Here is a 14,046-nt window from a genome sequence, read left to right on the forward strand (position 1 = left end):
GGCCTCTAGCCTCAGGCGTGGGCCCAGCAGCCACCCTCACTGGCTCACAGCAAAGCTGAGCCATTACTCTTGACAAGCACGATGACCAGCTGTGCACAGACAGGACTAGTACCTGGCCCCGCACCATCCAGCATGGGACACAGAGGCGTCTCAGGTGACAGATCACAGATCACGGCCTAAAGGGGGCAGCTCAGACACCCCACCTCTGATGGATAAGACCCGAGGAAAGGGGCGTCTGGTCACCAGCAAAATGAAGCCTCTCAGGGGACAAATGATCGAGGGGGCAGGAAACCCCTCGGAGCCCCCCGCCCTCCCCGCAGGAGGGTGCTCAGCTGTCGCAGAGCAACACCGCATGTGGACAGGGTCACAGGACGTGGAGCACGGCTCTGGGGACGCACAGCGGCTGTGGGCTCAGGAGGTGCACGGGCAGCTCAGGACTGGGTGAGATGCAGGGCAAGTTCACACTCGGCATCCAGGGGACACGTGGGCAGGCTCCCAGAAACCAGCATGATGGGCGCTGGAGGCTGGTGGACATGGGCCGGGGGGGGGTGGACCTGGGGGCCCAGCACGTTGCAGAAGGGAGCGAGGGGCAGCATGGACCTGCAGGGAGAGGCGGGGAAGACAAGGCGCGATCAAGACGGGGGTGGGGGGAGTTTGATGGACGGTCAGGAGCAGAGGGGGCTTCAGGCCAGGAGCCGAGGGAAGAGAAACCTCTGGCTGGGACCGAGGAACTTGCAGAGACAACTAGACGGGGAGGGTCTCCAGGTCTTGGCCAGAGGCCAGGGGGCTGGGTGGGAGGGGACCCAGAGAGATCCAGAAGGCCGGGCAGGCAGGAGACCCCAGCACAGCCCTGTCCCCTCCCCGAGGCCCCCTTCTCAGCGGGAGCTCCAGGCCTCGAGGTGAAGTGAGGTGGGACAAATGGGGGCCCAGACAGGCCCCTTCCCCTGTGCTCCTGGGGTTGGCCCCACTCCCCACCCACATCCGGCCCCCTCGAGTCCCCAGCACAGGGTTCTTGCTGCCACGTGTCTTCTCGTGGACCCGCCACTCGACCCACACCTGTCTGTGCTCCCCTCCTTCGTGACACCGTGGTAGGTCTCGCTTCACAGATCCCCAAGGACCGTGAGCATCGGCCACACAGCCCCCTCCTGACGGCCCAGCTGCCAGCCCAGTCTGGCCTCATCCACCCAGGGACCCGGGGGCCCCCGCGCCCACATCTGTGCCTCCGAACACCTCTGCTCTGCCCCAGCAGCTCACAACTGCGAGCTGGGAATGAAATAGCCACAGAAGTGCCCCCTGATCGCTTTTTCGGACTTCCCGCCATAGCAAAGGAGGCCCAAGGAAGAGCCAGACGCCGCAGCGAGCCCCCTGCAGCCACTGGATCAGATCACGAGTACACCTGAGAACCATGTGGGCCAGTACACGCGGTGACAGGCACCTGTCACGCAGCCGGAGGCACCCAGAGGCACCCTCCATGTGAATGCAGCACAGGTAGAAGCGTGCCCAACACACAGGATGGCTTCCAGCCGGAGGGACGTCACGTGGGCAAGCTCGCCGTGTGACCCGCCAGCTCTAGGCACCCGCACATCGGCCGGGCCTCCCGCCCCCGCCGGCTCCCCTCCCGACCTGCCTCCCGGACCCCAAGTGCCAGACCGGACCCCTCCCACAGCCTCCCACGCTACCTCTCAGCCGCATTCCAGCTGACCCGCTCCTGAGGTTACCTTGGGCCTCCAGGGGTGGGACAGACACAGGCACGTGGCCAGGGCCTGCGGGGTTTCTGGGGTGAAGGCCGTGGAGCCAGCCATCCTAACTCACCTGACCCCCTCACCCCGTGGAGGTCCTCACTTAGCAGAAGGGGCCTTCGAGCTCATGGAGGCGGGCCTCCGAGGCCACCCGGACCCTGCAGGCCGAAGCGCTGGTGGGAGCCCAGACACGGGGCCCAAAGCCAGTCCTGGGGATGCGGCCAGTACCCACGTGCAGCCGTTCGGTGCGGCCCCGCTTCCCACCAAGGCAGGGTCCTGACCCCTCTGTCCTCCCTGCTGCTCACACTTGCGCTGACAAGGGTGACCCTCCAGGGTGAGCGGCATGTTCTCGGGTGGCTGAGAAGAGCTTCGGGAACACCAGCTTTCCCGCAAGAAAACCGCAAGCCTCCAAGCCCGCACAATCTGGCAGCAACTGACGTCACCCAGACATCGGGACACACCCAGCAAGCCTCTGGCGCCTCGAGGCCTGGGGACCCCGTGCCCTTGCCACATGCCTGCACCCGAGTCAGACCACCCTCTGCCCGCCCACCCGCCCGCCCGCCTCACCCACCGTGGCCCGTCCTGGGATCCGTCTCCCACAGAAGGTCCACGGCCCCACCAGCCTCCTCCGGGACGAAGATGTCACCCTGTCACTCCCTTCCTTCCTGTGCTAGGGCCCCACACAGAGACCCAGAAAGCTCAAAACATTCAAAACAGGACAGTTGCGTAAATAAATTCCTGGTAAGGAAGGAAGGAAGGAGGGAGGGGACGGGGAAGGGTGTGGAAGGGGGGAGGAGAAGAGAAGGAAAGGAGGGAGAAGGCGGGGATGAGGGACCCAGGCTGCCAGCCGGGCCTCCACCACCGCCTCACAAAGACCCCGCAGCCACCAGCCCACAATCAGGTGGGAGGGAGGCCCCCCGCGTTTGAGAGTCATCTTCCATACCTCAAGGCTTCGGCCACCTCCCTCGGGTCCCCACAAGGGGACTTAGCTGCTGACCACAGAGAGCACCCATCCCAGGGACAGGGCCTCCAGAGGCCTCTGCCTTGCCCAGGAGTAGTGACTTAGGGATCTGGGTGCACGTCCTTAACAGCGTCCCCGCTAGCCTCTCCTGGCCTCCTCATCCCCGGCCTCTTTTTTAAAGCTGGAACACCAGACCGGTGCACGGAGGGGGCAGACAGAAGCCACAGCCATGTGCAGCCCTGGGAGGGGGTGGGGTCCAGAACATAGCAGGTGCTTCCTCACTGCTCTGCCCGATGGCCAACAATCGAGGAGGTCCTGGAAGACACACCCTCCCCTCTCCCCCTCGGTCTCCCCACCAGAGGGAAAAGGCTGGGAGTTGCTCTCAGAACACTCTAGAAGAGAAGCCTTTCCTCCCCGGGGACGGTGCAACACAGTGGCCCACCCGACACCTCAGTTCTGTGGCCTATGGAATGAGGACACCAGCCTCTTTCACAGCGAGGTCCCCAGGGACAGGGGACAAGCTGTGACGTGCACCTGAGGAGAACTCTCGCAGGGACACAGCAATGTAACATCGGTGCCCAGGGCACCTACGTTTGTGACCCCCCCCTGACCTGACTTGCATGAGAATTCAGGATGGGTCAACCACTGAGAAAGGGTTTTGAGACCTTTTAGGGGCGCCTGGGTGGCTTAGTCACTTGAGCATGTGACTCCTGATTTCGGCTTAGGTCATGATCCAGGGTCATGGGATTGAAACCCACATCAGGCTCTGTGCTGAATGGAGCCTACTTAAAATTCTCTCTCTTCTCTCTCTCCCTGTCTCTCCCCCGCTTGCACACACGTATGCATGCTCGCTCACTCTCTCTCTCTCTCTAAGATAAATAAAAACTGAAAAAAAAATCCAAAGGTTTAAGGGAAATTGATAAGAACCCTCAAAAACTTGGAATGAGCCATTTCCAATCTGGTCACAGGTGCTCCCAGGCCCTGGAGACACTCAAGCAAATCAATTCAGTGTACGTGGGAAGCCATACTGCCTCAAGGTTTCAAGGGAAATTTCTCTAAAATTCATTAGACGGAAGATTCTTTCTACATTCAAGACAGAGAAAAGGCAAAAATGTAGCAGCTAATCTCATCCCAGAACCAGTACATACAGGAATCAAACTCATCCAGAGGAACCGCTGGTTAGGACATCAGCCAAGCTGTGATTCGCTAGCTGGACTGCACACGGGGGCTTCTGAGGATGCCTGAGATCGCACATCACAGCCGAGACCAGGGACCCTCGGAAGGGCAGTGGCCGAGCCGGGACTCGCATTTCGGAGAACATACTGCTAAGCGGTTCTCACCATTCGCTCTGTCCCTTCTACTAAAATAGCTCTAGGGGTGCCTGGGCGGCTCAGTCAGTTAATTGTCCAACTCCTGATTTCAGCTCAGGTCATGATCTTGTGGTTCATGGGTTCGAGCCCTGCATCGGGCTCCATGCTGACAGCTCAGAGCCTGGAGCCTGCTTCGGATGCTATGTCTCCCTCTCTCTCTGCCCCTCCCCTGCTCATACTCTGTCTTTCTCATTACTTGGAAATGCAATTTTACAAAAAGGAGAAACATTGGATTGATAGCAGCTACTTTTTGGGTGGGAGAAAAAGAAAGGTTGGGAAGGCTGGGGGGCTCAGTCGGTTAAGGATCCAACTTCAGCTCAAGTCACGATCTCATGGTTCGTAAGTTTGAGCCCCGCATCGGGCTCGGTGCTGACAGCTCAGAGCCTGGAGCCTGCTTCAGATTCCGTGTCTCCCTCTCTCTCTCTGCCCCTACCCATGCACGCTCTGTCTCTCTCAAAAGTAAATAAACATTAGAACAATTTTAAACCAAATAAAACAGCTTCACTCAGACAACAAGCCAGCTGCCCCAAAGTAAAGGCCACACTTCACTCCTCGAGGCGCTGACCAGGAGGGGGACACACCGCGTGCACTCACCATGATGTCCCCCTTCAGCAGCTGGGCCGGCTCGATGGCGATGTGGACCCTGCCTTGGTTTCCCGGGCCGATGTTGCTTGGGGATAAACAAGGTAGAGCTTAATGCAACCTCAGGACTTAACAGAAACGCTGTGTGAGAAAAGCGACTTCGTAACGCAAACTCAGAGATGACGCGAAACATCCCGCCAGGCTCCGGGATCCAAGTCGAGCGCATCACGGCCAGGCTGCCACCCACGTGTGGGTCCACGGTCAGTCCAGACACAGGACGGCAGCTCGTTCTGAGCGGTGGCAGCACCATGAGGCCACATCTTACCTGACGCCCTTTATACTAACGCTCATAAAACATCTAGGGGCGCCTGGTGGAGGGGGGTCTCAGCTGGTTAAGCGTCGGACTTCGGCTCAGGCCATGATCTCACAGTTTGTGGGTTCGAGCCCCGCATCCGGCTCTGTGCTGACAGCTCGGAGCCTGGAGCCTGGAGCCTGCTTCGGGTTCTGTGTCCCCCTCTCTGCCTCTCCCCCGCTCATGCTCTGTCTCTCTCTCTCTCTCTCAAAAATAAACTATAAAATTTAAAATAAAAATAAAGCATGTAAATGCACACAAAAGCAAACCAGAAAAGCCTAGAAACCATACAAATTCCGAGGATATGTGTCTGCCCTTTGTCTAAAATGCACAAGGGAGGGGGGCGCCTGGGTGGCGCAGTCGGTTAAGCGTCCGACTTCAGCCAGGTCACGATCTCGCGGTTCATGAGTTCGAGCCCCGCATCGGGCTCTGGGCTGATGGCTCAGAGCCTGGAGCCTGTTTCCGATTCTGTGTCTCCCTCTCTCTCTGCCCCTCCCCCGTTCATGCTCTGTCTCTCTCTGTCCCAAAAATAAATAAACGTTGAAAAAAAAAAATTTTTTTTTAATGCACAAGGGAGGGGCACCTGGGGGGCTCAGTCAGTTAAGTGTCCACCTTCGGCTCAGGTCATGATCTCACAGTTTGTGGGTTCGAGCCCCGCGTCCAGCTCGGTGAGGACAGCTCAGAGCCTGGAGCTGGCTTCAGGTTCTGTGTCTCCCTCTCTGTCCCTCCCCTGCTCTCGCTCTGTCTCTCCCTCCCTCTCTGCCCCTCCCCCACTTGCACTCTCTCCCTCTCAAAAATAAGCAATAAGAAAATTAAATTTAATTTAATTTAAAAAATAAAATGCATGGGGGAGAGAAAAGCACGGGACTCTGGTATGGCTACTTCCATCCAGTTTGGGGCCTGCCCACCCTCCAGGCCCCGCGTCCACACCCCTCTCTGGAGCCAACCGTGCACCTGCCTTGACTGCTGGCCAGGCACTCCCGGCTGGACGCCCCCACCCCTTCCCGCAGGACAGGTGGCTCGGCAAGGCCCATCTCCTGTGAAGGCGGCACACTTACTATATCCCCGATGTGTACACGGGCTGCATGGCCTGGTAGAGCTTCAGAAAGGGCCGGCACGCTGGAAGAGAGGCGGAATCATCTATAGACACAGAAGTGTGGCCAACAGCAAAAGAGAGACAAGGTGGCCACAGGCTGTGCCTGAGCTTCAGAAGCAGTGCTGGTATAAGGTCACCGGGGTCCCTGGGGAGAGGAGCCCCCCCTCACTGGCTTTCTCTGGCCGGTGACCAGGACGCCCGGGGCCCGGATCCCATGTGAGCCTCTCCGTGGGAGAAAGGGGGGCCTGTCAAGTGCAGGGTCTGGGATGGGCCAGCAGACCTTGAGACCCCGCTGGGAGCGGACACTCACCTCCGCCCGTGTCAAAGTTGGGAGTGCCGTGCAGGATGACAAAATGCAGGAACAGTGGCGAGGTGTTCATTTTCACCGTCCCCGACAGGAGCCCGCTGAGGAACTGAACATACCTGCAAAGCGACGGCGGCTTAGGGCCCCTGCAGCGGGGGCCTAACCCCAAGCCGGACGTTTCCTGGGGTTCTGGGAGGGGCCCCAGCCCCCACTGCTCACAGCGAGGGGGGCCGCAGCATCCAGGTGTGACCCTGGGGAGCACACCCTGGGCACGCAGCCCCGTCGGGATCCCTGGACACCCCACACTGCGGGCATCCTCTCCGTCTGTCCCCCAGCCCAGAGACATGCGGGGCCAGGCCACAGGGCTGTCACAGTCCCCCCCACCCCCGTGGGGGAGGAGAGGCTCTGTAAGCACCTCACACCTCTAACAGGGTCCCTCTGCCCTCACCTCCCACCCCACGCAAAGACCCTGGACGGGCCCCCTGCCCGTCAGAGGGGTCAGAGCGCCCATCACCAAGCAGGCGTGGGTTCTCATATCATGAAGGTTTAGCGGAGGATGTACAATAAGCATGTCTGTGACCACAAATGCCATTAAGGAACAACGAATCCCATCCACCCCCACCCCCGCACATCACCCCACTCCTAAGACAAGCCACGTGACAAATGTCACTCGTGTAAAGTGTGCGGACAGAGTGGAGCCTGCACCCGTGCCCCTCCCCCCAGCAGTGACAATCACAAGTCTGTGGCTCCTGCTTTTCGAAGGCAAGCCCCAGCTCAGCATGGGACCCTCGGCTCTGCGCGCCCAGCCCCAGCCCGAGACCCCGACCCAGGCAGGTCAGGACGGCAGCCAGAGACGGCCGGTCGCCCCTTCCGGTCTCCAGGGCCGCAGGCAGCTGACTGGCAGCAGATCCCAAATGTGCAGCCGGGCCGGTGGCCCCGCCGCGTGTGCCCACTACCGTGTGCCTGCGTGCTGGCCAGTCCACGCACAGTGCTGGCCCCAGGGGCTCCTCACGGGTGCTGGGCGCACACATCACTCAGACCCCCTCTCTACGCCCTGATTTACTCCAGCGTGCACGCAGGGAGGGGTAAGAAAACCTTGTACGGTACAACACATGTCAAATCTCTATGAAGTTCTCTTTGGGGTGGCCTCGTCCCGCTGTCCCCCAAAGTGTCAGCACAAGCACGAATGCCCCGGGACGACAACCACGTGCACTGCAAGCCTGCTTGGCAGCTGTGGCCGGGGTCGGCGGCCGAGCCAGCGGAGGCTGCACACGGGGGACAGGTAGCCAGGCCACGTTCCACAAGTCTACGTCTGTACGTGGCCACCCGGAAGCCCCCGTCAGCGCCAAAGACCAGAAAATCGGTCCACGGGTGGACAGGAGACACAAAAGAAAATGAAAGGGCTTCCTGATCAGTTCCTCCAGCAGACCGCGGGCAGGACCGGTCCCAGCTGTGGTATTCACCCGCGGTGAAGGCAGGAAGGAGCGCAAGGGCCCCAGCCGCCTGCCCGACTCTCGCAGCACACGGCTTGCAAACCCCGTTCCAAACTGCTCCACCGTCTCCCACCACCTCCTCCTGCTATTGAGGGAAGAAACTCCCTGGGAGGTCATTTTCCCGCTCATCTCTGTGCAGAAGGTGCAGACACAGCGCGTGTACGGGCGGGAGACACACACGCGTCACTCATGTGCCAAAGTAGCTTGAGATCTGCCGACATTTGCCACGCTGCTTAACCAGCTGCCAAAGCGGGAATTTACGGCTGGGGTTCCCTTGAATCTCAAACACGTGATCTGCACTTGGGTAAGCCACAGGAGGGCATGGGGAGGGCCACCCTGGCTCCGAGGGACACCTGATGGCCGCAGCAGGCACGCTCCCCAAGGAGAGAGGATGGGCATCCGGTCCCTTTGCACCCACCTGCCTCCCGTACAAATGCTCTTTCAGACACACAGGCATTGTGTCAAGACTACAGAAACGTCAAAGCCAAATGAAGCTATACTGGGGTGTGTCTGGCTCTCAGACACACCTAGGAATCTTAAGTTTCTGCAGGCCAGACATCAGGGCTCTGGCCCCTTCACCATGCAGGGTCGGACACAGGAAGGTCCCCACCAGGGGCCTCCTCGGGACCCCTCCTGCCCCGCGCCCCTAGGAAGGTCCGCTGGCCCCGTCGTCCCTCCCTGATGGAGTCTGGACACGTGTGCCGCTGTCTCGACCCCCTCCCAGGAAGAAGAGTGCAGAGGAGAAGGGGCACAGAAACCTCATCGTTCACTAGTCACATGCACAGCGTTGATGACAAGCTAAGACTGAAGAAACGGTGTTTTAAATTATTTATCAGAGCAAAAAGAACGCCACGTTCATCAGCAGCCCCGGGGCTTCATAAAGGGGCTCCTCAGCATCAGCCGGAAGCCAACTGCTCTGTGGCTTTTGAGAGTAAGGAACAGGGGCGCCCAGGGTGGCTCAGTCGGCTCAGCTCATGATCTCACGGTTCGTGAGTTCGAGCCCCGTGTCAGGCTCTGTACTGACAGTGTGGAGCCTGCTTGGGATTCTCTCTCTCCCTCTCTCTCTCTTTCTGCTCCTCCCCTGCTCACCCTCTCTCTGTCTCTCTGTCTCACTCTCTCAAAATAAATAAATAAACATAAAAAAAATAAGAGTAAGGAACAGAGTGGCAGAGAATGGACCCCCTGTCAAACAGGGTCCCGCCTTGGAGCTCATCACCAAGTATTGATTAAGTGAAAGCTTGGAGGCGGCTTGCTGTTGAGGCCCCAACAAACCCCCACAAACCCCCCGCAAACTAATTAAGTCACTCGCCACGAGACCCATTTTGAAACGGTTTCTCAAACGCAGTCCTGACATAGGCCACAACGTCCCCCCTCGGGGTGGCCGGGTCCACAGGGAGGGGGTCATCAGAGCCTCTGTCACACAGATGTGTCCGTCCTGGGCTCTTTGGGCCTCAAAGTGCTTCCAGGCGTACTATATACACACACTCAGTCACCTACCCACTTGAGAACATCTCCCAAGGCGGGAGCTGGGTAGAGAACATCCCTCTAGCCTGTGGGTGCAGGAAGATTCACCTGGGAATGCAGAATGGAGCCCACACGACCATTACGCAACATCAACACTACAGCTTTCAGCGCACGCCGACAGGAAGTACACGTGGCAGGCGTGGGCTTGCGAAAGTGAGAGGGCTTTCCTCCATTTTCCACACTCTTGCACTGCTATTAAAAAGCTACGGTAGGGGCGCCTGGGTGGCGCAGTCGGTTAAGCATCCGACTTCAGCCAGGTCATGAACTCGCGGTCCGTGAGTTCGAGCCCCGCGTCGGGCTCTGGGCTGATGGCTCAGAGCCTGGAGCCTGTTTCCGATTCTGTGTCTCCCTCTCTCTCTGCCCCTCCCCCATTCATGCTCTGTCTCTCTCTGTCCCAAAAATAAATAAACGTTGGAAAAAAAAAATTTAAAAAACAAAAAACAAAAAACAAAAAAAAGCTACGGTAAAAGGGCACCTGCGTGGTTCAGCTGGTTAAGCGTCCGACTTCGGCTCAAGCCATGATCTCACGGTCCGCGAGTTCGAGCCCCGCATCAGGCTCTGTGCTGACAGCTCAGAGCCTGAAGCCTGCTTCGGATTCTGTGCCTCCCTCTCTCTTTGTCCCTCCCCTGCTCGTGCTCTGTTTCTGTCTCTCGAAAATGAATAAATGTTTAAAAAAATTTTTAAAAAAAAGCTACAGTAAATCCTAAGAGCAAAAAGAAGAAAATAAGGCAAACATTCTTCCTTGGTGGGTGCTGAGCATTTTGAGTGGATAGAAATACAAACCATATGATGGTGTCAACAGATGCAGAAAAAACACTGGACAAAATACAACATTGGTTTATGATAAAAAGTCTCAACAAAGTGGGTATACAAGGAGCACGCCTCCATATAACGAAGGCCATGCATGACAAGCCCGCAGCAAACGTCGTACCCAATGCTGAGAAGCTGACAGCTTTTTCTCCAAGATCAGGAACAAGACAGGGATGCCCACCCTTGCTACTTTTATTCAACATAGTGTTGAAGTCCTAGCCACAGCAATCAGACAAGAAAAAGAAACGAGAGGCATCCAAATCAGAAAGATTTAAAACTGTCATGGTTTGTGGGTGACATGATATTATACATAGAAAACCCTAATCCTCCCTTCAAAAATTGTTATGACTAATAAATGAATTTGGTAAAGTTGTTGGGGCGCCTGAGGGGCTCAGTCAGTTAAGCATCTGACTTCGGCTCAGGTCATGATCTCAAGCCCCACATTGGGCTCTGTGCTGGCAGATTGAGCCTGGAACCTGCTTCGGATTCTATGTCTCCCTCTCCCTCTGCCCCTCCCCTGCTCATGCTCGCTCTCTCTCTCTCTCTCTCTCTTTCTTGAAAACAAATAAACAGTAAAAAAAATTTTTTTTTAATTTTGTAAAGTTGAAGCATACAAAATTAACATACATCAACAGGTTGCATTTCTAGACAGCTAAGAATGTACTACCAGAAAGAGAAATTAAGAAACAGCCCAGGGGTGACTGGGTGGCTCAGTTAAGCGTCCATCTGACTCCTGGTTTCAGCTCAGGGCATGATTTCGCGGTTTTGTGAGTTCAAGCCCCGCGTCAGGCTTTGTGCTAGCAGCACAGAGCCTGCTTGGGATTCTCTGTCTGCCTCTCTCTCTGCCCCTCTTCCACTCATGCTGTCTTCTCTGTGATAAATAAACTTAAAAAAAATTTTTTTTATAAAAAAAAAAGAAAGAAAGAACCCATTCACAACTGCATCAAAATGAATGAAACGGCTAGAAATAAACTTAACCAAAGCAGTGGAAGACCAGTACGCTAAAAACCGTAAGACGCTGATGGAAAAAACTAAAGACACAAACAGAAAAACGTTCCATGCTGATGGATTGGGAAGAACAATATCGTTAAAGTGTCCATCCTACCAAAAGGAAGTTACAGATTCAATGCAAACCCTATCAAAATTCCAATGGCATTTTTCGTCAGAGAAATAGCAAAAAGCAAACTAACAAAAAAGCACCTTAAAGTTCACATGGAACCACAAATGAGCCTAGACAGCCAAAGCAGTCTTGAGAAAAAATAACAAAGCCAGAGGTGTAACACTTCCCGATTTCAAACTAAGTTACAAAACTGTAGTAAACAAGACAGTACGGCACTGGCATCAAAACAGGTCAATGGAACAGAAGAGAGAGCCCAGAAATAAGCCCACGCACGTCTGGTCAATTCGTTTATGACAAAGGAGCCAAGAATATACAATGGAAGAAAGCAGTCTCCTCAATCAACAGTGTTGAGAAAACGGGGCCACTGTCTTACCCCGTGCACAAACTAAACTCAAAATGGATTGAAGACTTGAACATAAGACCTGAAACCATAAAAATCCTAGAAGAAGACACCAGTCTTGGTGATGACGTTTTTTTTTTTTTTAATTTTTTTTTTCAACGTTTATTTATTTTTTGGGACAGAGAGAGACAGAGCATGAACGGGGGAGGGGCAGAGAGAGAGGGAGACATAGAATCAGAAACAGGCACCAGGCTCTGAGCCATCAGCCCAGAGCCCGACGCGGGGCTCGAACTCCCGGACCGCGAGATCGTGACCTGGCTGAAGTCGGACGCTTAACCGACTGCGCCACCCAGGCGCCCCTGTGATGACGTTTTTAATCGGACACCAAAGCAAAAATAAACACATGGGATCGCATCAAACTAAAACAACTTCCACACAGCGGAAGAGTCCATCATCAAAAGGACGAGGCGGCCCACAGAATGGGAGAAGATACTTACACAATGTGGTTAATAAGGGGTTGATATCGAAAATATATGCAGAAGGGATACAGCGCCACAGCAAAAAGAACAAAAACAAACAAAAAAACAATAATCCAATTGAAAATGGGCAGAAGACATGAACAGACAGTTCTCCAAAGAAGACATCCACACGGCCCACAGACACATGGAAAGATGCTCAAATCACTGATCATCAGGGAAATGTAAATCAAAACCACCATGAGATACCACGTGACACCTGTCAGAACAGCAAAAATAACAGCACCGGAAACTACAGGTGTTGGCAAGGATGCGGAGAAAAAGGAACGCCCTTGGGCTGTTGCTGGGAATGCAAACTGGTGCAGTCACTATGGAAAACCGTGTGGAGGTTCCTCAAAAAGTTAAAAATAGAACTACCATATGGTCTGGTAACTCCACGTATGGGTATTTTGCCGATGAAAACAAAACACCTACTTGAAAAGATCATCTGGGGGCACCTGGATGGCTCAGTCAGTTGAGCATCCGACTTAGCTCAGGTCATGATCTCAGGGTTCCTGAGTTCAAGCCCCGCGTCGGGCTCTGTGCTGACAGCTCAGAGACTGGAGCCTGTTTTGGATTCTGTGTCTCCCTCTCTCTCTGCCCCTCCCCTGCTCTCACTCTGTATGTCTCTCCCTCTCAAAAGTAAATAGACATCAAAAACATTAAAAGAAAGAAAGAAAGAAAGAAAGAAAGAAAGAAAGAAAGAAAGAAAAGGTCATCTGCACCCGTGGTTACTGCAGCATTACTGATGGTAACTGATGGAAACAGCCTAAGTGTCTATCAAAGGACAGACGAATAAAGGTGTGGCATAGATATACCACAGGATGTTAATCAGCTCTAAAAACAAGAAAGAAATCCTAACATCTGCAACAACTTGGATGGAGACTACTATGTAAAGTAAAATCTCCAACAGAGAAAAACAAATATCCTATGACTTCACTTACATGTTGAACCAGAAAACAAAACAAATGAACAAATAAAACAAGCTCCAAAGCTCACAGACACAGAGAACACATTGGTGGTTGCCAGAGGCAGGGGTTACTGGATGGGCAAAAGGCGGGAGAGGAGGAGGAGGGGGAGGAAGGAAGAAGGAGGGAGGAGGAAAAGGAAGAAAAAGAAGAGAGGAGGAGGAGGAAGAGGGAGGAGGAGGGGGGAGGAGGAGGAGGGGGAGGAGAGGAGGAGGGGGAGGAGGAGGAGGAGGAGGGAGAGGAGAAGGAGAAGCAAGAGGAGGGAGGGGGGAAGGAAAAAGGAAAGAGGAGGAAGAGGTAAAAGGAAGAGGTGGAGGAAGAAAAGGAAGGACGTGGAGGAGGGAGGGGGAAGAGGAGGAGGAAGAGAGGAGGAGCAGAAGGATAGGAGAGGGGAGAGGAGGACAGGGGGAGGGGCAGGGGAGAAATGGGAACCCCTCTTCCCTGGCAGGAGCAGAGCATCCGGAGGGCTCCCTCCTAGTTTAAGTCACACCCACACGGGAACGTCTGCTGCCACCCTGGAAAGGGCTCAACAGGGAAACGCCACGTCAGGGTTCAAAACAGAACGAGGGGCTCGGTGTACCTATAATACTAATGAAACGCTGGGTTTCTTGCAAGTGACTCACTCTCCCTTGTGGGGTGTGTGGCTCAGAGTGGGTTCAGACTCAGGGTCCCACACCACCCATACAGCCGGGTCTGAACACACACGGACCTGGACATGGGAAACACCCAGGAAAAAAGGAGGCAGTGCCTTTGGTGGTCCTTGAAATCCCTCTCCCGGATGGAACTGAAACACACCTGTGAGCCACCCCAAGGATTCCCTCGGAGGCTGGGGAAGCAGGTGCAGGAGACAGAAAGCCATCCTGGCAACTGCC

General features: G+C 55.3%; 1 protein-coding gene across 1 annotated transcript in view; it reads right to left on the bottom strand.

Moving 5' to 3' along the window:
- Positions 1 to 14,046, bottom strand: part of TNS3 (tensin 3) — a 216,389-nt gene that overhangs the window by 95,392 nt on the left and 106,951 nt on the right. The window contains exons 11-13 of the mRNA XM_047836463.1: positions 6,411 to 6,523; positions 6,063 to 6,123; positions 4,665 to 4,740 (exon numbers count right to left, since the gene is read on the bottom strand). Of these exons, the coding sequence (XP_047692419.1) occupies positions 4,665 to 4,740; positions 6,063 to 6,123; positions 6,411 to 6,523 (250 nt within the window). The remainder of the gene's footprint in view (positions 1 to 4,664; positions 4,741 to 6,062; positions 6,124 to 6,410; positions 6,524 to 14,046) is intronic.

The sequence above is a fragment of the Prionailurus viverrinus genome, chromosome A2 (genome assembly GCF_022837055.1).
Source record: "Prionailurus viverrinus isolate Anna chromosome A2, UM_Priviv_1.0, whole genome shotgun sequence".
NCBI classification, from domain to species: domain Eukaryota; kingdom Metazoa; phylum Chordata; class Mammalia; order Carnivora; family Felidae; genus Prionailurus; species Prionailurus viverrinus.